The 24,952-nt window shown below is 37.4% G+C and overlaps 1 protein-coding gene across 3 annotated transcripts in view; it reads right to left on the bottom strand.

Moving 5' to 3' along the window:
• Positions 1–24,952, bottom strand: part of TTC29 (tetratricopeptide repeat domain 29) — a 183,415-nt gene that overhangs the window by 33,705 nt on the left and 124,758 nt on the right. For all 3 annotated transcript variants that reach the window (XM_023733572.1, XM_023733573.1, XM_023733570.1), the window contains 2 exons: positions 16,815–16,906; positions 5,931–6,054 (listed from right to left, as the gene is read on the bottom strand). In XM_023733572.1, the coding sequence (XP_023589340.1) occupies positions 5,931–6,054; positions 16,815–16,906 (216 nt within the window). The remainder of the gene's footprint in view (positions 1–5,930; positions 6,055–16,814; positions 16,907–24,952) is intronic.

Here is a 24,952-nt window from a genome sequence, read left to right as displayed (position 1 = left end):
AGCCCATTGCTGCAGCCACTGTGTCAATCCATCTCCTTAAGGGTCATCCTCTTTTTCGCAGACCCTCTACTTTATCCAGCATGATGTCCTTCTCCAGGGACTGATCCCTCCTGACAACACGTCCAAAGTATGTAAGACGTAGTTTCACCACCCTTGCTTCTAAGAAACATTCTGGCTGTACTTCTTCCAAGACAGATTTGTTTGTTATTTTGGCAGTCCATGGTATATTCAATACTTTTTGCTAACATCACAGTTCAAAGGGGTTAATTCTTCTTCAGTCTTCCTTATTCATTTTCCAGCTTTCCTACGCATATGATGCAATTACAAATACCATGGCTTGGGTCAGGCGCACCTTAGTCTTCAGGGTGACATCTTTGCTTTTCAACACTTTAAAGAGGTCTTTTGCAGCAGATGTTCCCAGTGCAACGCATCTTTTGATTTCTTGACTGCTGCTTCCATGGGTGGTGATTGTGGATCCAAGTAAAATGAAATCCTTGACAACTTCAATCTTTTCTCCATTTATTATGATATTGCTTATTGGTCCAGTTATGAGGATTTTGGTTTTATGTTGAGGTGTAATCCATACTGAAGGCTGTAGTCTTTGATCTTCCTCAGTAAGTGCTTGAAGTCTGCTTCACTTTCAGCAAGCAAGGTTGTGTCATCTGCATATCAAAGATTGTTAATGAGTCTCCCTCCAATCCTGATGCCCTGTTCTTCTTCAGATAGTCCAGCTTCTCAAATTATTCGCTCAGCATACAGATTGAATAGGTATAGTGAAAAGATACAACTAACACACACCTTTCCTGACTTTAAACCATGCAGTATCCCCTTGTTCTGTTTGCACAACTGCCTCTTGATCTATCTACAGGTTCCTCATGGGCACAATTAAATGTTCTGGAATTCCCATTCTTCACAATATTATCCATAATTTGTTATGATCCACACAGTCGAATGCCTTTATATAGTCAATAAAACACAGGTAAACATCTTTCTGGTATTCTCTGCTTTCAGCCAAGATCCATCCAACATCAGCAATGATATCGCTGGTTCCACGACCTCTTCTGAATCCGGCATGAATTTCTGGCAGTTCCCTGTTGATACACTACTGAAGCTGCTTTTGAATGATCTTCAGCAAAATTTTACTTGTGTGGGATATTAATGATATTGTTTGATAATCTCCACATTTGGTTGGATCACCTTTCTTGGGAATAGGCACAAATATGGATCTCTTCCAGTTTGGTTGGCCAGGTAGCTGTCTTCCAAATTTCTTGGCATAGACAAGTACTTCCAGTGCTGCATCCATTTGTTGAAACATCTTAATTGGTATTCTGTCAATTTCCAGAGCCTTGTTTTTCTCCAATGCCTTTAGTGCTGCTTGGACTGCTTCCTTCAGTACCATCAGTTCCTGATCATATGCTACCTCTTGAAATGGTTGAACATCGACCAATTCTTTTTGGTATAATGACTCTGTGTATTCCTTCCATCTTCTTTTGATGCTTCTGTGTTGTTTAATATTTTCCCCACAGAATCCTTCACTATTGCAACTCGAGGCTTGAATTTTTTCCTCAGTTCAGCTTGAGAAATGCTGAGTGTGTTCTTCCCTTTTGGTTTTCTATATCCAGCTCTTTGCCCATGTCATTATAATACTTTACTTTGTCTTCTGGAGCTGTCTTTTGAAATCTTCTGTTCAGTTCTTTTGCTTCATCATTTCTTCCTTTTGCTTTAGCTACTCAACGTTCAAGAGCAAGTTTCATAGTCTCTTCTGACATCCATTTTGGTCTTTTCTTTCTTTCCTGTCTTTTTAATGACCTCCTGTTTCTTCATATATGATGTCCTTGATGTCATCCCTCAACTCGTCTGGTCTTTGGTCATTAGTGTTCAACACGTCAAATCTATTCTAGATGGTTTCTAAATTCAGGTGGGATATACTCAAGGTTGTACTTTGGCTCTCGTGGACTTGCTCTAATTTTCTTCAGTTTCAGCTTGAATTTGCATATGAGCAATTGATGGTCTGTTCCGCAGTCGGCACCTGGCCTTGTTCTGACGGATGATATTGAGCTTTCCCATCGTCTCTTTCCACAGATGTAGTTGATTTGATTCCTGTGTATTCCATCTGGCAAGGTCCGTGTGTATAGTCACTGTTTATGTTGGTGAAAACAGATATTTGTAACGAAGAAGTTGTTGGTCTTGCAAAATTCTATCATGCGATCTCTGGCATCATTTATATCACCAAGGCCATATTTTCCAACTACCAATCCTTCTTCTTTGTTTCCAACTTCTGCATTCCAATCACCAGTAATTATCAATGCATCCTGATTGCGTGTTTAATCAATTTCAGACTGCAGAAGCTGGTAAAAATCTTTAATTTCTTCATCTTTGGCCTTAGTTGTTGGTGAGTAAATTTGAATAATAGTCATATTAACTGGTCTCGCTTGTAGGTGTATGGATATTATCCTACCACTGACAGTATTATACTTCAAGATAGATCTTGTTCTTTTTGACGATGAACGCAACGTCAATCCTCTTCAAGTTGTCATTCCCAGCATAGTAGACCATATGATTGTCTGATTGAAAATGGCCAATACCAGTCCATTTCAGCTCACTAATGCCTAGGATATCAATGTTTATGCGTTCCATTTCATTTTGGATGATTTCCAATTTTCTAGATTCATACTTGATATATTCCACATTCCAATTATTAATGGATGTTTGCAGCTGTTTCTTCTCATTTTGAGGTGTGCCACATCAGCAAATGAAGGCCCTGAAAGCTTGACTCCACCCACATCATTAAGGTTGACTCTGCTTTGAGGAGGCAGCTCTTCCACAGTCATCTTTTGAGTGCCTTCCAACCTGGGGGCTCATCTTCCAGCACTATATCAGAAAATGTTCTGCTGCTATTCATGAAGTTTTCACTGGCTAATTATTTTCAGAAGTAGACTGCCAGGTCCTTCTTCCTAGTCTGTCTTAGTCTGGAAGCCCAGCTGAAACCTGTCTGCTGTGGGTGACCCTGCTAGTATCTGAATACCAGTGGCATAGATTCCACCATCGCAGTAACACACAAGCCCCCCCAGTATGACAAAGTGACAGACACTAGGCAGCCGTAAAAAGTAGAGACATGAAATAATTCATTGTCAACATTTTCCTAGGAAATAGCTTTTCGGAACCAGAAGGAAATTCAAGACATCACAGGGTTCTCACCTTTTCTCGAAAAAAATGAGAAAGAAAAAAATAACTATCACCTAGTTTTAATAAATCTACTTTGTCATGTCTAATCCCTTTTCAGATTATACTCTTAGTAACTACTTAACAACTCAGAGTCTGTTTGGGATGTGGATTTTTTTACTTAAGGGAGTATCTAAAGAGAATTATAGTAATATGCAAAAAATGGAATGTAACTAACAATTTTAGTAACAAATCAAATATTTTTCAGAGGTTTATGATGCTATAAAAATCCTATCATAATATTATCTATTTAATGTTGAGAGAGAATCTAGTCGATTCTCACTCACGGCAACCCTGTGTACGCAGCGTATAATTGCTCCATAGAGTTTTCAAGGCTGTGACTTTTGGAAGATCACCAGATCTGTCTTCTGAGGTGCTCTCAGGTGGGTTCGAACTGCCAACCTTTAGGTATAGTCAAATGCTTAACTTTTTGCACCACCCAGGGACCTTATTACTATACAATTTATCAGAGATCATTTATTATATTAAAATACAAAGAATCCCTAAAGTACATTAATCAACTTGTATATTTGAAGGCTGTCATTAGAGATAGCACAAATACACTTGGATTCTCCAAATTTTATACCAGAATAGGGGTAAACTGATGAAAATTACCTTCTGAAAGTTGACACAGCTTTTGGATATTATTTCATGTCTCTAACCTTTTGATGTTAAACTTTTCTTTAAGAATTAAAAATCAGGGAACAAAATGCATATTGATGAGATACAAACTCTTGGTAAAAATGTTAAGAAAATGTAAGCATAAAAATATTATTCCTCGGAAAGATTCATTGTTTTACTTTTCTTATGATTTCTGTAATTAGGAAAGCATAGGCTGATACTCGATATTCATATTATCGTATAAGACTGAGCTTGAGGTATTGTTTGGTGGTAGAATGTAACAATTTGTGCTTTTTGCACTTCTGTTTGAAGATTAATCCTTTTAAACATAAGAGTAAATGTTTTTATTAGGAATGTTAATTCTGCCACTATAGGATAAGTTCCCCCACTAGACTATAAGTCTCAAGAAGGTATGGACTTCATCTTTTTTTTTTTTTTTCTTTGCAGCATCCTGAAAAAGTAAACAAAAGCAAACAGAAATCAATGACAGAGATGTCAATGGAGGCAGAGAGCAGTGTCACAGAGATGGGGGGCAGCAGAAGGAAAGACTTGGGTGAAACTGTGGCAACAGTTAGAAGGAGAAGGCACAAGAAAAGAGGGGACACAAAGTGAGACGCCAGGAGGAGAGGGAGAGGCCACGTGAGGGTGAGAGAGCAGCCTGGAAGAAAGGAGAGGAGACAAGGGAGCCAGACAGAGGGTAAGGGAGAAGGAGAGAAGAAAGAGGGTGACAGGGTCGGGAGAAGAGAGGGTTTAAAGATGGTGAGTTTCAAGATTAGGGGAGAGGGAGGCCAATGTGAGAGAGTGAGCAAAGAGAGAGGAATAAGAAAGAAAGGAATGAGGTACCCTGTTTGAAAACACCTTCCCATAGCAGGAACTAGAGAATTATTCGTTTCATTCATTCAAATTAATTTCAAACTCATTTTCCTTAATAAAAACCTAAATAATTCTGAAATCATCAAAATTAATTTTACGGCAAAGAGTAGCATGATGTAGTGGTTATGGGTATGGGTTTGAATATCACTGTCACCTAGAAGCTCTGAGACCTGGAGTAAGTTGCTTAAACTCTCCGACCTTCTGGAAAAGAGAATGATAATAGCTCAGCCTTCTATAGCACATGGGGTCGCAATGAGTCAGAACCCATTCAATGGCCACAACAACAGCAACAATATATCACTTACTTCCCATCAGACACCATTCTAAGTACTTTATATATCTTAATTCAATCCTCATTACAACCTTATGAGGCAAGAACATTGAGACACCGAGAAGTAAAGTAACTTGTTCCACGTCACAGATCTTGTCAGTGAAATAGCTGGGTTTTAACCCAAACAGCCTGGTATCAGAGTTGTGCTTTTAATCACAACATACACAGCATCTCAAAAAAAACTAAGACTGTGTGTATAAACAGTCTGAGAATATAATCACCCTCAAGAAGTGATAGCGCCTATTCGTGATTGAAACATCAATGATAATTAGAAAAACAAGCCTGTTTCATATGAAGTACTTCTAATGGAGAATGTGGTTATCATAGATAAAAATCAGGAGAAAATAAATCAAAAGTCCACTAGATGAACACATTTCACTAAATAATGATTTCTTGAGTGAGACATTTTCTTTAGATTTTTTTTCCTCTCTCTTTTTCCACATAACTAATCTGTTGCTAAAGTTGCATATTTTTCTTAAGACTTACTCTTGGAATTGTCCTTTTCTCTCCTGAGGGACCTAGAGGAGTTATCACAGCTGGACTAATAAAACAAGAATTTAAAGTGAGGAAGATGAATGCGAGTGTAAGCAGATAAGAGCCAACTGTTATAATGAAGTTCTATTGAATTTAAATGTTTTCCTTGTTCCCCAAATCCAAAATCACTTAGAAGGTATTAATAAGTTAGCAGTTTGTGGTGTCTGTGCCCGAGATGTTACTCAGGTCCAAGAATAAGGGCAGGAAAGAAGTACTTCTTCTCATTGCCTTGTGCATCTACTACATCCTGCAATCCCGGAGAGGGACTCTGGGGCTTTTGGGAGAACATCCTGTGGGAAGGTGAGGAACAAATGGGAATAGAATTTTAAAACTTTGCAAATTTACTTACCTTTTCATTGTAAATGTCTCCAAGCATTGTACTTGCTCTCACAATATCTAGGTTTTGAAAATTGTTTCTTGCAATTTTCAGAACTTTTTTCAAATATTTAATTGCTTCCTTCATTTCTCCTTGGCTACAATAAATAAAATAGAAAACCACTGGAGTATCATTCCACTTAATATCACAGTGAAAAGAAGATATTTTGTGTTTTTGCTTTAGAAAATGCAAGATGATTATTAGGATAATGAGATTTAAAGAACAAATATTAATTTAATAGATATATGACTTGTCTTTGTGGGAGTATACAGTGAGTCAAAACTTAAACAAACCTTTAAGCCCTCATGCATTGCTGGTGGGAATGCAAAACCATGCAGTTGCTTTGGAAAATAATTTAGCAGCACCTCAAAAACTTTTATGTAGTTACCATATGACCCAATAATTCCACTTGTTGGTATATACCCTAGGAAACTGAAAACATATATCCTCACGAAAACTTGTACACGAATGTTCATAGCAACATTAATTATATTATCCATCAAATGGAAACAATCCAAATGTCTATTAACTGAGGAATGGATAAATAAAATGTAGTCTATCCATTAAGTGAAATGAATATGCTAAGTGAGAGAAGTCAGTCACGAAAGATCATGTATTATTTGATTCCATTTACATGAAATGTCCAGAATAGGCAAATCCATAGAGACAAATAGTAGATTAATGATTGCCAGGGGCTGGGGAGAGAGGGAGAATAGAGAGTGACTGCTAATAGGTATAGGTTTCTTTTTGGAGTGATGAAAATGTTCTAAAGTTAAATAATGGTGATGGTTGCACAAGTCTGTGAATGTATTAAAATCAAATCAAAACCAAACCCATTGCTGTCAAGTCGATTCCCACTCACAGAGACCCTGTAGGACAAAGTAGAACTGCTCCATAGGGTTTCCAAGGATTGGCTGGTGGATTTGAACCGCTGAGCTTTTGGTTAGCAGCTGAACTCTTAACCATTGTGCCACCAGGGCCCCTTAATATACTAAAACATACTGAATTGTATACTCTAAATGGATGAATTTTATGGTCTGTGAATAATATCTCAATAAAGCTGTTATTATTTTTTTTAAACTTAAAAATGTTTATCAAATGTTAATGCTAGTTTGTTTCTCACCAGTGAAATCTCAGGTGTCACTAAAGTAACATGCACAAGTGTTATATATTCTGGCAAAATGCTTAGAAAGGCACAATTTCTAGCAGAGTGTTTGGAAAATACTAGGCATTCATATATTTCTGAATGAAAAGGATGGTTGAAAATTTGAGAAGGGAAACACTTAGGCAGTACACGTGACAGATAAAGCATCCAGTCATTTGGATGGTTGGAGTCCATGGCTGTAAATCCCTGCCTCCTGGATATTTCAATAACATCAAGAAACCTTTGACAGCCTATCAAATGTCCTAGAATGTGCTAGTTGCTGGGGAGTATGGTCCCTGCCCTTAGAGTTTCACTGCCAATTTGGAGAGGTAAATACATAAGTAAACTCACTGCCATTGAGTTGAGTCTGACTCATAGCAACCCTGTAGGACAGAGCAGAACTTCCCCACAGGGTTTCCAAAGCTGTAAATCTTTACAGAAGCAGACTGCCACATCTTTCTACTGAGGACCAGCTGGTGGGTTCGAACTGCTGAACTTTCAGTTAGCAGGAGAGTACTTAATCACTGAGCCACCAGGTTTCCTTAATACATAAGTACATACGTGGGATTAACAGCGATAGATAACATGAATTCTATGTAGTGCTTGAAGCCTAGAGTACATTTATTGGAATAAATTCACAAGAGCAAGTCTAATGTTTGAGGAGTGAATTTGGTCTTAAAATATCTAGAATAGGCAAATGTATGGAGACCAAACTTTATTGGTGGTTACCAGGGGTGGGAAGGAAGGGGAAGGAAAAAGTCACTGATCAGTAGGTACTCAGCTTCTGTTAAAGGTGATGGAAAAATGGACAGTGGAAATGGATAGTGGTGATGGCTGCACATGATGGAAGTAATTAATGTAACCACTAAACTATATATGTAAAAAATGTTGACATGGCAAATTTCTTTATGTATATATACTAACCACACACGCACACACACACAAAACAACCAAATAAAAAACAAAGGCAGCCAAAAGGAATTTGGAGTCATATCCTCGTGAATACAATGGTGATTTCAAAGCATCTACATACATTTGAAAAATTGTGATCCGTATTGTGGGAGACATCTTTGGAATATGAACTGCAGAAAATGCTTAGTGTGTTTATTTACAGATTCACAGACCCCTTGCTTTACTTCCTTGTTTCTCCCTCCCCCACCATTGCCCAGGTTCCAACACACAGGTTGGGAGTCTCTGCTGTTAACCAACCCCTCTTTCTCAAAATGTGTTCTTCCTCTCTAAGAGCATCTGGCACTCTCATCCAGTCTTGGTTCCTCTGTTACTCTCCTTATCTCACTACTTTTCCCGTATTTCTCACTGTCATGGATTGAATTTTGTCTCCCCAAAATATATATATCAATTTGGCTAGGCCATGATTCCCAGTATTGTCTGATTGTCCACCATTTTGTCATCTGATGTGGTTTTCCTATATGTTGTAAATCCTACCTCTGTGATGTTAATGAGGTGGGAGAGGTGGCTGTTATGTTAATGAGGCAGGATCCAATCTAATGTCTTGAGCCAATTTTGAGATATAAAAGAGAAACGCGAGCAGAGAGACAGGGGGACCTCATACCACCAAGAAAGCAGAGCTGGGAGCAGAGCACAACCTTTGGACCCGGGGTTCTTTTGGGGAGAAGCTCCTAGTCCAGGGGAAGATTGATGATAAGGACCTTCCTCCAGAGCCAACAGAGAGAGAAAGCCTTCCCCTGGAGCTGACAACCGGAATTTGGACTTCTAGCCTACTAGACTGTGAGTAAATAAATTTCTCTTTGCTAAAGTCATCCACTTGTGGTATTTCTGTTACAGCAGCACTAGATAACTAAGACACTCACTAACTTTGAGGCTTCTGCCCACCCAAGTTGCCTCTTTCCAGAGTTCTGTCCTGGGTCTCCTTCTCCCCTCCATCTAATGGCTATTGGCAATTTCATATACTACAATGTGACCTAATTCCTACATGCAAATGTCTAGCAAATCTTTATTCTAGCCCTGATTTTTTTCCCCCGGTACTCCAGATCCACATTTTCAATCGCCAGGCATTCTTAGCATGCAAAGGAGTGCAGTTCCTTCCAAGTGGCTACCTTTGAAGATGGCTGATAGCATTTTTGGAATGCCTCCTTAGGAAACCTCTTCATACTAGATGGCTATAAAGCGTTCATAAGTAATTTAATGAATCTTGTCCAAAAAACAGAGTTACCTGTAGAAATTATTTACCCTTTTCTAAATGTGACTCTAATTTTTTTTTGGCTGTTTCCAAAGATTAAACTCATCTTTCAAACAATGATGTGCTGGGGCTATTCAAAAGAATATGCCCCAGCTCAGAAAGCATTTTCAAAGGAATTCATTTTAAACATGTAGTGGCAGATTAGAGGTATCAACTTGCATGACCTCTCAAGGTTTGATTGGGACAACATTCATTTTCATATATAAACTTTGCTATGTTTGTGAAAATGAGATTATTTAAAAGTCATATTGTGCTATGGTGGGTATTAGAAAGACCTAGGCTTTGATCGAACCTCAGCCTCTTAGCTGAATAACTTTGATCATCTATACTCTTTCTCAAGTTTCAGCTTCCTTATTTTTAAAATGGCCATAAATTGTCCTGAGTTGAAAAATTATATATGTATGTGTTGTGTACATATATAAGCGTATATATAGCTATATCTATACACATACATATACCACATTTTCCGCAAATAATGTGCATATACACATAATATGAGGAAATGATGAAATTAAGTAAAAACAGTTCCGGCATAGTGCACCCATGCATATACTGAGCATGTCTTGTGATATTTCCAGAAGTGAATTTCAGTCTTATTTACCAGCCTTTCCATATTACAGGTAAATTTTATCATTCTGTTCATTTTCTTTTGGTCTGTTCATTTTCTTTCATCTCTTGCTTAACCAGTTGCTGTCAAATTGATCCTAACTCATAGTGACCCTACAGGACAACGTAGAACTGCCCCATACCATTTCCAAAGAGCAGCTGGTGGATTAGAACTGCTGACCTTTTGGTTAGCAGCCAAGCTCTTAATCTCTGCATTTGAAAATGTTGCTTTTGATCGTAATTGTATAATAGAGGCATTAGCCATGGTCAAGAAATCATGGATTGATTTTGGTAGTCCTCTGGTCATCAGAAAATAAATGTTCAAATGCATATTTGTTTCTATTAATTTAAGTTGATAATTATATCCGATAAATGACAGCTATTATTTGCACTATTTCTCAGTGAAATAAAAGGCTATCATGTCCATAGTTCTTACTGATATTATCTACCACCAGCAGAGGAGAAAATTGTTTCGTTAAGCATTACGTTTAGAAAATCTTTCATTAGGCAATGAATTAGATACTACATATGAAAGTACACTGTGAGAAACGGACAGCTACATAAAGTCCTGATGTCTATTTTCTAGGAAGCGGAGTCAACAAACTAACATTTTTTGTTGTTTACTTTGCAGGTATCAGGTACCATCAAACGCATCTTTCTTCTCTTTCTTATTGGTAAAAGAATGCTCTATATTTTAGAAATAGAATTTCATGTTCCTGAAGTTGTGACTACGGCTTTTTATGAATCTGTCTTCACTTTTTCACAAAAAAATTCTGAATAGTAATCTTCTGCATTTAAGCATTGCTCAATTTTCTCCAGAAAAACTATGAACTGTTTCAGGAATTTTCCAAATGCAGGCATGGGCAGACTTCCTTGGGGTAAAATATGACAACAAAGGTGCACTGGTCTTTTTCATTTAAATATTTGTTTTGTGAACAGCTAGAGTGGCATTAAGAGAACTCGAGAATATAAAAATATTAATAAAGGAAATAATATAAGACTTGGAATTTTGAGCAAACTTGTGGATTTCTAAGGTTAAAAATGTTTTTATCAACTTGACGTTGACTTTATAAGCTATTTTCTGGACTGTAATAGTCAAGAAAAACTTGGTGAAAAAAATGGAGGCTTCTTTGTATATCACTTTAAAATCTTAAGGAAAAATTACTATGTATTTTTTAAGCGAAAATGAGCTCAGTGAAGCTTATTTTCGTTCATGTTCCTAAAAGCTGATACATTTTTGATAGAAGTGTATTTTGGATTAAGTTTGGCCTACTAAGGATTATTCAATCACAACATTAAAAAAAACAAAAAACAAAACAAGTTCAGAGAACAAGAAACACAAAATAGTATAAATAAAACTATTTCTGGGTAACTTGTCTTTTTTCCTCAAAGGAGCAACAGATCTCCAAAAACCAGTATTATCTGAAACTTGCCCTAAGAAATAATGCTACAAAAAAAGTCTTTCTATTATAAACTATGTGCCCTATGCAGTGAATGTACAATTCTATAGCCAGAAAAGCTATTAATATAGCATCTGAAATATAAACATCATATGCTGGTTAAAAGGTCTTCAGACTTAAAAGTTAGCAATAGGTTGTGAAGCCAATCTTCCTTTGGAAAGGAAAAAATCAAACATTTTCTTACAGAATGGCTACAAATTATTTGTATAAGTTGAAGGACAAGGTTAAAATGTTAGACAAATATTAATTCCAGTTTTCTATATGCAGTGCACAGGTGCAACTTGAACAGCATATTATATGGGATAATCATTAAATTCATTCAACCAGGCCTTAGAGAGTTAAAAACATATATTCTGAGGACCAGGACTCCTCGGTCCAAAGATTGAGAATGAAACTGTGCAGAATATTTGTGTATCAAGGTGATTCCAGCTTCCAGCTGGGAAAATGGGACTGTTAACACCCACATCCCTTGACAACTGTCCAATTACGTGTATCACACTTGGCCTACTGTTTGCAGTAGAAGTAATCAATAAAGGATGTGGTTGAGTGAACATAGATTTTGGTTGAACCAATGCATGAAAACTTAATCATTTACTCAGAGAGAAGAAATCAAATAGAGCAGAGATGAAACAGCCACCAAGGGGTTTGTTGATTGTGCCACCAAGTTTGTGGGCCACAGATGAAAGTAATAAGGCAAATGGAATCACTGACAGGAGAAAATGTAAGAAGCGATTCTTAATTTCATGAATTAATAGAAACATTTTGATGTATTTTTTTTGGGGGGAGTCATTTTTAGGAAATTTCACATCAAAGGCTTGATGTTCCATTTTAAAGAATATATGAAAATTACCAGGGCGTGCCATTCCTCTCAAGCAAGAAGAAATTAATTTTCAGCTATAACAGAAAGGTAATTTTCACACTTCAAACTTTGTACTGATTGATTTAAAGATCTCCACTGTGGAAAGTTTTCCAGGAAATAATTTAACTCTAGTTCGCAAGAAAATTTACAATTGGTATGGGATAAACCCAGAGATGGGCTAGTTGTGACCAGTGTGTATTGAACAGCTCTCATTTCTGTGATTTTTACCCACTAGGTTCTTTTAAAAAATAATTATGATTATGTTGGAGAGTTGTGATAGTTATTTCAGTAAATGAGGCAAAAAAAAAAAAAAAAAAAAACAAATGCTGTCAGAAAAATAGAAGATTTTTTTTCCTTTCTAATTACTCATATTAAATGATTATACACCAGTAATATTTACTTGGCAATTTCTCAACTCAGTTTATCTTTGTTTTATGGACCACTATTCTGTTTGAGAAAATTCTGGGCTTTTACAGCTGTCATAAGGCAATTGTGATCATTTTAGAATATCAAATTTTCACTAGTATTCTAAGTGGGGGAGGAATACAGTATAAATGTTTATTTTTTGTTATGCTGCTTAAGATCGTGTATAATTAATATTATTCATACAGATATCAAAAACAACAAACCTGTTAATCATTAAAGCCTTCATCAATAACTCTTCTAACACCGGGCCAGGACTAGTACTACCAAACGGGCAACTCTATATTATTGTGTCCCCAGTCTTGAAAGAGTGTGGCATGTTTTCAGTTGAAGGCTCAGTATAAATTCTTATAACCATTTGAGAAGCTTCCAGCCTTAGAGCTTATTCACCTTTCATGCACACTCAGCTGATGGCGTTAGACACACACTTATCCTAGACATGGCTATCCACCTCCATTTCCTTTAAAGAGATAAAATATGTTTATAGAGACAAGGCTACCATTAGTGAAACTTGTGCAATTGCACAGGTTAAGAAAAAGAGATTTAGAGGTGATGCTAGCTTCATATGCAGCTTGATTTATTTCTCAGCTGCCACCACCATAATTTCCTCTATTTTGGCTGGGTTCCATTTCTTGCACATTGCTTGCTAAGCCAAGAAAGATAGTTTATACATATATATCTCAAAGAACATTAAGATTTTGAAATGAAATTTTCTAAAAATGACCACTAATTTATATCAAAACATTTTGAGTATTTAGCGTACTTGATTTAACCAGGCTGTGCAGACACCCAGGGTGTTACTGCCTACCTGATGAGAATTTTTGGTTTTGAACCATATGGCTGCAGTTAATTGATCGCACTCCTGAGTTATTTTCCACTGATGGTGAAAGAATATCCTGAGGTCTGATACTCCTCCGAGTGCTCCCCATGACCCACAACACTGCACAATGGCAGATTTGGACTGGAAAGCTTGCTGGGGTTTTGGGATAAGTTTTCCCTGTGACCTCAGAAGAAGCATGTCCTGCACTCTCTTAGGCATCGCATAACATTATCAAATTAAGAACCCATGCCTACTATACAAATCATTGGTGGTATTTTAGTAAATGGGAATTCGTATAAGTGGAATTTATTTCATTTGCTCCATTATATGTTTGCCTAGACTGTTGAAAGTGTTCAAACAGCTGTATCCTATCCCACTCCTAAACCCTACATAATACTTAATGAGCAAAACTGAAATATTAGGTTGTCTGTATTCATTGCCAAAGCTTACCAGATAGCTGTTCGACGCTCCCCTTAGTTTTGACTGTTTAGACCAGGAATTCAGATCCTGGGGCAGAGGCTAAAATATTCCGGATGACACACAAAGTTGAACAGGTGAGAATCCTTCAAAGACAACCTTATGTCTCCGAAAGTTTCAAAAATAATTACAAAGGCCATGAATTGCATTTGGCAGTGAATTTCGTACCAGTACACGATGGTGACTACCCCTTTGTGTGAAACATCATTCTACAGGTACTTAAATTTAAATCTCTAGAGTGTTTTGTTTAGTGGGACACTATTCCCTAATTACAGAGTCCTGGCACACGGGAAGAATGACATTCACCCTTCAATAACCAAAGGGGCATTCCAACACTTGTCCTGTGACATAGTAGGTGCTTGTCTTAGTCATCTAGTGCTGCTATAACAGAAATACCACAAGTGGATGGCTTTAACAAAGAGAAATTTATTCTCTCACAGTCTAGTAGGCTACAAGTCCAAATTCAGGGCATCAGCTTCAGGAGAAGGCTTTCTCTGTCAGCTCTGGAGGAAAGTCCATGTCATCAGGCTTCTGTTGGTCTGGGAGCTTCTCTGCGCAGGAACCTCAGGTCCAAAGGACACGCTCTGCTCCCAGCACTGCTTTCTTGGCGGTATGAGGTTCCCATGTGTCTCTGCTCGCTTCTCTCTTTTATATCTCAAAAGAGATTGGCTTAAGACACTATCCAATCTTGTATACCTCATCAGTATAATTGCTGCTAATCCATCTTATTAGATCATAGTGATTGCATTTACAACACATAAGGAAATCACATCAGATTACAAAATGGTACGCGATCATAAAATACTGGGAAACATGACCCAGCCAAGTTGACAGATATTTTTGGGGGACACAATTCAATCCATAACACTGCTCAATAAAAGTTTATGAAAGAAAAAAAAATTTCCCTAGAGTTTATCTCTTTAGTTATGTTGGGACAAAATTGAAATGTCATTTCATAAAAATTATGTTATAAACATTGGTTTGATGAACCAATGTTGATACATTATTATTAACTAAAGTCCATCGTTTACATTAGGGTTTACTTTTGTGTTGTAGGGCCTATGGTTTTTTTTTGTTTTTTTAATGGCAACAACAACAACAATCGAGACCAGAAAACAGGGTAATTGCTCACAATTACACAAGAAGGGACAGACCTGGGGCTTGGGCCAGCTTTGTTTGACTCCCAAGTCTTCACTCTTTGTGGGTGTGTGTGTGCATTTAATTTTTTAAAAAATTTATTTTTGTGGTGTTGTTGAGAATATACACAGCAAAACATACACCGTTTCTACATTCCATGAGTTTCGACAGATGCACAATGTCATGTACCCACCATTTACAGTATCACGCAGAATAGTTTCACTGTCCTTAAAATGTCCTGTGCTACACCTACTCATCCTTCTCCCCTTCTCCCCTCACCCTGGCAACCATTGGTCTTTTTAGTGTCTTCATAGGTTTGCCAAGGATCCCTGGTGGCACAGTGGTTAAAAGCTAGCTGTTAACCGAAAGGTCAACTATTTGAACCCACCAGCTGCTCTAGTATATTGACCCATAACTCGTTGCCGTCGAGTCGATTCCAACACATAGTGACCCTATAGGACAGGGTAGAACTGCCCCATAGAGTTTCCAAGGAGTGCCTGGTGGATTTGAACTGCTGACCTTCTGGTTAGCAGCCGTAGTGCTTACCCACTACACCACCAGAGTGTCTAACAGTGGTACTTATATAAGGATGATTTCACTTTTGGTTTACTGGGCATTTAATGTTTTAAATGTCTTTCAGATAACAACGTTACATTTTAAAGGAATAATCTGTATGTTATTTACAACTGAACTACAAATGGGAAGAAATTAAAATTTAGGGTTAATACAATTTATATCTATTATTATTTGTTTTTATCATTGATATTGTTGTTGTCATTTTTAAAAAGCTATATCTTGCATATGTCAGGATAACATAAAAACTAAGGCCTTACCTTCAAGAATAGGAACCCTGGTGGTGCAGTGGTTAAGCGCTCGACTGCTAACCGAAAGGTCAGCAGTTCAGAATCCACCAGCTGTTCCAAGGGAGAAAGATGTGGCAGTCTGCTTCAGTAAAGATTTACAGCCTTGGAAACCCTATGGGGCAGTTCTACTCTGACATATAGGGTTGCTACGAGTCGGTATTGACTTGACAGCAATGGGTTTACCTTCAAGCACTTTTCAACTTTATTCTATCTTGGCTTAATCATAATGCTACTGTGTCATGCAACCATTAAATGGAGTACACAAAAATCACCATACAATGTGTGAAAGGCAGGTCATACATCTACCATGAAAAAATATGTATCTGAAGTTTTTCATGTATACTTAAAAAAAATTTTCTCTTGTAAATGATATCATGGGAATATTGTTTTTGTGCCCAATTGTTTATCCAGATATGCTTACAGGACAGACGTCTTAATGGAAGAAGGACGACTGAACCATAAATGGAAACTTTTCTCAAAGAAGAGACCTGGAAAGGTTATGGCGAGCCACAGTCACTGAAGTGTACTATATAGTTCTGTGCTCTCTGCTTTTTCAACCTGCGAGAGGTGACCTGGTTTTTTTCCCTTTTATTCAAGGTCACCACTAAACTTACAGAAGGCCAAAAAGAAAAATCATACAAGGGAGGAACAGACAAAGAAGACTTTAGATGCATATTTTACAGCACCATGTTGGTTTAAAATAACTGACAATGAAAGGGTCACTTAAGAAGGTCGCTGCTTAAAATTTAAGCAGGCAGTAATGGGACGCGACAGACCTCAAACAATTTAAGTCTTTCACAGTTGAGCGAGTTCACAGTGACAGCAAGACAAGGATGTGCTAGCTTACCTCTGCAGCACCTTGGCTGTTGCTTCATAGGCTCTCCCCAGACTGAGATCATCGTCCAGGTCTGTGGAGATTTTACCATAAGTGTTGAGGACCTATCAGAAGGAGAAATATGTATGAAACATATAGCATCACCAGACACACTGATGCTTCGTTTCATAGGAGAAGATTAAAATTAATAGTGGTTTTTAATGTCTCCATAAAAATTCTTTTGTTTATTAAAAATTCATGCTGGTTTGGTTTATTTTTATCTATAGTATAGCTTGTTTCACAGCAATCTCTTTAAGCCATGACAGTGAGGTCTTACTTTGGTACAAATAATTCTTTTCCTGCACAATCCCAAATCTTCCAGTTTATATAACTTAGGTGTGAATAAATAATTGAATGGTTTACAACATTATTTTAAAGTATGAGACTATTATCTAAGGTAATATAAGGCAGATTATAATATTCCACTATCATAGCTTAATTATCACTTTTATTACTATAAATAGCTGTTTGAAAAGCATGAATTTAGGTGTCAGGCAATTTCTAAATCCATCATTTTATTAGATGCATATCTCACAGTTTGTACATGTAAACAGTATACACTAAAAATATTTCTTACAAGTGTACTTTGTTACCAACAATCTCTTCAATAATCAAAAGATTACAGCTGCCACAGCCAAACATATGTTTTTAATATAATTTAATACTGACATCATCTATATGGTGTAATGTTCCTTTTCACTTTTTTTTCCCCTTCTAATGGCCAGAAGAAGAAAAATACATAAAAACAAAGACCCCATTCTTTCTTATTCCTTCATTGTTACTTGACCCAACCTATCACACACATGAGGACACGAGAAATCCCCAAAGACCTCTATGGAAATCCTTTTTGCACATTTTCTAAGAAAGAATTAGTGAAAGTCATTTGATGGGGTTTGGGAGAGAGAGCCAGTGTGAAGAAGGACGTAAATGTGCCCAGTGTGTTACTGCCTGTATCAGGCAGCTGACAGTGTTTAAGTGTTAGAGGCTGGGTGATACTAGTCTTTATTTTCTTAAATATTTGGGAAATAATTTCAATGAGGCCATTGTGATATCTTACAAAATTTGGGTTTTATGTGATTTACAAGAGACTACTTGACATAAGGAAACCCTGGTGGCATAGTGGTTAAGAGCTATGGCTGCTAACCAAAAGCTTGGCAGTTTGAAGCCACCAGGCACTCCCTGTAAACTCTATGGGCCAGTTCTACTCAGCCTATAGGGTCGCTATGAGTTGGAATCAACTTGACGGCAATGGGTTCAGTTTTTTTTTTTTGGCTTTTGCTTGACATAATGTCAGCTGCCATCAAGTTGGCTCTGACCCATGGCAAGCCACATATAACAGAACAAAATGTTACCCAGTCTGGCGCCATCTTCAAGGTCACTGGTATGCTGAGTTCACTGTTGCTGCCACTGTGTATTTTGACTGCCTTCCATCCTAGGGAGATGTTCCAGCACTATATCAGACAATATTCTGTTGTGATCCATAGGGTTTTCACTGGCTAATTTTCAGAAGTAGATTGCCAGGTCTTTCTTCCTACTCTTAGTCTGGAAGCTCCGATGAAACCTGTCCACCATGGGTGAACCTGCTAGTATCTGAAATACCGTTGGCATAGCTTCTAGCATTAAAGCAACACACAAGCCACCACAGTATGACAAACTGACAGACATGTGGTAGGCTTGATATAATATGGATATTAAAACTTATGAACTGATACATTTTGACCCAGTGTTTTAATTCCTGCTAAACCTGGAAAGTTAAATATGATGATTCTTATTTTAAGTCTTTTACTAAGCCTTGTGTAAACCTGAGAATGTTCTTTTTGCTGTGTCTTGCATAACTGACAACATCTTGATTCAATCTGGTGTGACTTAACATAGACCTTTCTGAGTTCAGGGGCAGAACCCGTGAATTCTGTGAGTTTATAAAAGACCGTATTGAGTCCAAACATCAAGATATTTAAAAAGAGACATTATAACATCTTTAAAGTGCATACATTCTCATATGACATTCTAGAACTTTAAAGTGAAGATGGAACAATGCTATATTTTATGTAAAAACTAATTTTTCCCCAGCAAGTATTGTTACTATGTACCAGGCACTATGTTAGACTCTAGGAAATATTAAATAGAAGAAGACATTCTTGCAGCTCTCAAGGTATTTACAATCTAAGCGTACAGACTTGGGACTGAAGCAACCATGTAACTTGGCAATGAGTGAAGACAGGTTTTTCCAGTGTTTAAACTCTGCTTATACTACACCACCCTCCCATTCCCCAGCCATCTTGGTCCCTGAAGCAGCACAATGACTTCCAGAGGTGCTCAATTTAATCTAAGGGGTGTGACTATTTAGCCCATGGATAGGAGAGTAACTGCCCAAGAAACCGAAAGTAGTTAGTTTAGTGCTGATGGCTTCTATTTCACATCCATGTCCCATACTTCCAGGAGGCAGTAGGAGCAACAAGTAGCTCAGTCTGGGGTTTTGACTCTGGTCTTAGGCTTGATTCTATAGCAGCTTCTCATGGGCCAGATGTGGTTGATTGAAGGACATTAACCTTAGAGTAAGAAGAACTGAATTCAAGTCCTGCCTCTTTACCAACCAGCACATTTGGGCCAAGCAAGCTCCCAGGGGTTTAATTTTCTCAGAAGCAAAAGAAAACAAAAGCAAAACAAAACAAAACCTACCTCTAGGGTTGTTGTGAGGCTACCACAAGACAATGTAAAGTGTTAAGTAAATGTTAGGACAAAAATTCCTGGGAAATCTGGTAACCAACCACCCCTGGTGAAAGTTTCCTTCTTTAAAAGTAAAGACAATACATTTATTTGTAGCTTGAGAGAATTCATGTATACCCTGAAACACTTTACTTAAAAACATGACGCATATAGGCTGTAGAAAGAACATAGTTCATTATTGGCCCAGTAGGGAAACAGTCAATTATATAAAATAAATCCATATCAAGGGCTTTGATAGGTGCTGCCTAAATCAAAGAAAGACATGGTCTCTCCTCCTCAGGAATGCAAGCTGTAACTGAAGAGGAAATTTATACAGGTCAAATCATAAGGAAAACACAAGTCAAGACCCAGTAGATTGGTAAAGTCTGTAGTTCAAAACAGTATGGAATAAACTCAGGGTGTAGGGAGGTCTTCATTTAAAAAAAAAAAAAAAAGATATGAAAGTTAAGTGGAAAAACAGCATAAGACTATGGTTTCCATAGAAAATAAAGATGTTTTATATTGATCTTATGGTAAGCCACCTTACCTGCTTTTTAAAATAGGCAAGGAATAGTTTACAAACTAATATATATATTGATCAACTCGAATCATAAGACGAAGAGTGGAACATTTTTTACAAAGAATACTTGAAGTGAGAAAATACAGTGTGGAAATCTGCACGATCCATTGTACTTGATTGACTGTCCCTGTGGCGTGTCATGTGATGTCATGTGTTGGAAACAAAGCCAGGATCTGGGAGGTTAAAAATCTATCATTACAAATCAAAGATAAGATGAGAGAATAAAGAGATAAATGAATGAATGAATAAATAAATAAATAGAGAAAAAATATTCATATATCTCTGTGGTGCCAATGGTTTCTGCTCATCAACTAACCTAAAGGTTGGTGGTTGGAACCCACCCAGCAAGGCCCCAGGTGCAAAATATTTCACTGAATGGAAAATGATTGAACGTTTACAGACAATAAACTTACTCAACCTTTGTCAAATGAGAGGAAAACATTGATTGAGCATGCTACTATGTAAATGTAAGTGAACACCAGGGTTACCGAAATTGGAAAAGTCGGTTAATATACTTAATAAATATTGAGTGTTTACATGGTCACGTGAGCAGATTGCTCCAAAAATTTTAGTGGATAATGGAAACTAAGCTTTGAAAACTATTTGACTAGAAGTTTTAAGGCAACAGGCTTTATCTTCCCACCAGAATGAAATAGTTTTGTAAAGATATTCTCAAATGAAATCTAAGTTCTTACAGTGAGATCATTACTATTAGTCACCTAAAAACAAAACTAGTAGAATACTTAGAATAAAAAAAAAGATGAGAGTAGGCAAAAGAATAATGTTGGCAATATGCTGCAAATTCTTTGAAGAACTGTTTGCTGTAGAATCAAATTTTAAGGATCATTAATTTGTTTTTACTACAATAGCCTTCAAGGTTGTCACCTGTCAACAAAGTGAATGAGATATATATGTGGGTGTGTATACATACATACATACATATATATATATACACACACACTTATATATATACACATATATATATATATGGAGGGAGAGAGAGAATAGAAAAGCTGCCTTTTCCTCCCAGAAGATGATAAAAATAAATTCTATGCCTGACCTTTGGCGTCTTTAAGGGGACAAGTAAGACAACATTCTTAGACCTAGTAATATCAGACAAAGTCCCTGGTGGTGCAAACGGTTAAGCTCTTGATACTAACAGAAAGGTTGACAGTTCGAACCTACTCAGCAGTGCCTCGGAAAAAAGGCCTGGTGATCTGTTTCCGTAAAGATTACAGCCAAGAAAACCCTATGGAGTTCAGTTCAACTCTGTAACACACAGAGTTGCTATGAGTCAGAACTGACTCGACAGCAATAGGTAATATCAAACACTCATTTCTTTTCTTCCTTTCACATGCTTAAGACTACCAAGTATGAGGGCGCCCTGAACAGGAGGAAATGAACTACGTGGTATTGATTCCCCTTCTTGCCTTCCTCTATTTTTCCATTTTTTACCCTGTATTTTAGATAGCGTTAAAGGAGAAAATGTTCCCCCAATCATGGCCCTTATGTTCACTTTCACAACTGAAACTTACTGTAAACCACTATGATGACTATCACTCTAGGCCTAACCTTTCCAAATTAGATAGAACCCTTCCCCAGCCACTGTATGAAAATACTGCCCCAGTTTGTTTTTAAAACTTTTCATTTTAAAACCATTGTAGATTCACATGCAGTCATAAGAAATAATACAGAAAGATCTTATATACCCTTCACCCAGTTTTCTCTGATGGTAACATATCTTGTATAACTATAATACAATGTCACAACCAGGAAGTTGACATTGATCCAATCCATTGACCTTATCTAGATTTCACAAGTTTGACATTGCACTTGTATATGTGTGTATTAAGTTCTATGCTATTTTATCACATGAATATATTCATGTATCTCTGGGTGGTGCCAATGGTTTCTGCTCATCTACTAACCTAAAGGTTGGTGGTTGGAACCCACCCAGTGGGGCCACAGAAGAAAGGCCTGGCAAGCCGCTTCCATAAACCTTACAGCCAAGAAAACCCTATGGAGCACAGATCTACTCTGTAGCACATGGGGTTGCCATGAGTCAGAATCGACTTGATGGCAATGGGTTTTGGTTTTTGTATATTTATGTGAACACCACCACACTGAAGATACAGAATATTTCCATCACTACAAGGATCCCTTGTGCCACTCTTACTCAGTGCATTTTTAATATGTTTGCTGCATAGAATAAAAAGACGAGGATGATAGAGGAAAGTTTTCTTTTTTTTTTTCCTTTTCATTGGGATAAAGTTGTTTTGGGAAAAATTCTGAAATAATTTGGCATCTTCCCTCTACCCTTTTGGTACCCTTCTCCTAGCCTGAGTGTTTGCATTTCTCCCAGGAAAATTTCCTCAACTCACTGACAGAAGAAAAGTAGTCAATTGAACTAATTCCTACTTAGGAATGAATGAATCAAAGACCATTAACTGTGCCAGAGGGAGCTGCAGTTTTTAAAAAAGCTGCAGTTTAAAAAAACAAAACAAAAACTACTAAATCATTTCTTATGGGTGGAATTTCATGGAGTCTAACAAAGTGAAATGAAACAATTCAGATAGTATGTGGCTGGATAATTTGCGGGTAAATGTTTAAGGAAAAAAAAAAAAGCCAGCCTTGTCTTGAAATCTGCCTTTATGATGAGATCTCTTAAGTACATGCTGATTTTCCTCTTTTCTTTGTCTACTTCTGCAGCTTCAGGTTTTCTAGAAGCTCCACATGGCTTTCCACAGTGTTTCTCATCCCAGTAGCATGGAAGGGATGGAAAAAGAGAAGAAGGGGATGTGCTGCAGCAGATGTGAAAGTTGGGTGTTTCTGTTTGAAGGCAATGAGACCTGCAAGGTAACTCCATGCTGCTTCCATTCCTCTTCTGCACTCTCCTCAGAATGCTCAACCTTCAGAACCGATGTACTATGCAGAGAACTCTTCCAGCACATTCTATCAGAGGTGACTTCTAGACATAAAATTATATATATCCCTACTCTTCAAGACCTTACTATCTAAGGCAATAAGACATACAGAAATTCAAATTATATGGTGCTGTAAGTCTTTATAAAGGGCTAAAAATTTAGCCCAAAGACATTAATGCATTAAACAAATACTGAGAATCTTCTATGGGCCAAGCCTTATTCTAGGAGGCCCTGGTGGAGCAGTGGTTAAGAAGCTTGGCTGCTAACCCAAAGGTCGGCAGTTTGGATCCACCAGCCACTCCTTGGAAACACTATGGGGGCAGTTCTACTCTGTCTTTACAGGATCACTATGAGTCGGAATTGACGTGATGGCAACCGGTTTGTTTGTTTTTGGTTTAGGGATACAGCAGTGAACCGTACAAAATCCCTGCCCCCACACACCTACATTGGATCTGGGCAACGGTGAGACAATTTGTAAATAAATGAACAAATGAGTGAATTTCAGAATTTGAAAACTATGAGCAAAATACAATTGGGAAAGGCTTCATATAGGAAGAGAAAGTTATCATTTTAAAGGAATGGTAGGAATTGGATAAGCAGTGAGGAGGGCAGCAGGAGCAAACGTTTGGCAATGGGAATGAACTTGTAATAAATGATATGAGAAAAAAAAAGTTTTAACAGGGTACAGAGAAGCAAGACATCCAGCAGAAAAGTCTGCATTAGGATTCATGCACAGAATGTTTTTGCACAGTAACAAGAGCTAAATAATCACAGTTTTAATTGATAATATTAAGTGACAAACCATCATACTATATTTTTTTTTGATGACCAAAAAAGGTTTTGATTATTGTTGTGGAGGTAAAGCAGGTTTCTTGTCACTTTCATTCCTTTATTCTACATACACATAAAAGTAGTCTTTTGCAGGACTTCTTAAATTTATAGCTTTTGTCTATCTACTTTCTAGGCAGCTCAGTGTAGTTTGATTAAAACTCCACACCCAAGATTGTGCAATTGACTGTCTTCTTGTTTCTCATTATTCCAAGCTTTCAAAATTTTGTGCAGAGTTGTTCTCATGCCTAGGTGAAGGAGAGAAAACAAATACTACCAGATTTTACAGATCAGTGACAGGAAGTTTGAATGGGCCTCTGTGTCCTGGCTGGTGGCCCTAATTACCATCGTTTCTGTGAGAAAATAACCCATATAAACCACCATATAAAATAAGTTCTAGAATCTAGTCCATTTGAAATGGGAATTTTATAATTTTTCAAAAACTTCAGTGAACTCTAATCCTACTTTCAGTTCTTATTGTTGGTATGTTATACACACACACACACACACACACACACACACACACACACACGTACACACATTCTTTTCTCCACTGGCCACCCTCCCCACTTGTCTCTTTCTTAGTTAATTTCAGTACTGAAATCAGTAGGCACTCCTACTCTGATGAGGTGACCAGGTTCTTTGATTCAGAGATTTCATTGGTTGGAAAGAACCCCGTTGGTTACTTAATCAAATCCCCTTTGGAATGTTCAGATTTTCTCTAAACATCATAGGCTTTTGAGTCAAGCAGTTCTTTTAAGCAGGCAGTAGCTCTACTGCTGGGAATGTGTCAGGTGACTTCACCTCTCTGGTCTATTTTCTCAAGTGTAAAATGGAACAAGGAAAACTTACCTTGAAAGGATATTATGAGGTTCCAATAAGTTCAAATGTATAAAAGTGCCTATAAGAATTTGGATGAAGTAAAATAATTCATGATCAAGTGGGATTTATACCAGGTATGCACAGGTGGTTCAACATTAGAAAAACAATCAATATAATCCATTACATAAATAAAACAAAAGACAAAAACCACATGATCTCATCAATCGATGCAGAAAAGGCATTCAACAAAG

Source organism: Trichechus manatus, unplaced genomic scaffold (assembly GCF_000243295.1).
Source record: "Trichechus manatus latirostris isolate Lorelei unplaced genomic scaffold, TriManLat1.0 scaffold00059, whole genome shotgun sequence".
NCBI classification, from domain to species: domain Eukaryota; kingdom Metazoa; phylum Chordata; class Mammalia; order Sirenia; family Trichechidae; genus Trichechus; species Trichechus manatus.
The sequence above is the reverse complement of the archived record's forward strand: the minus strand, read 5'-3'. Positions and strand labels throughout refer to the sequence as shown.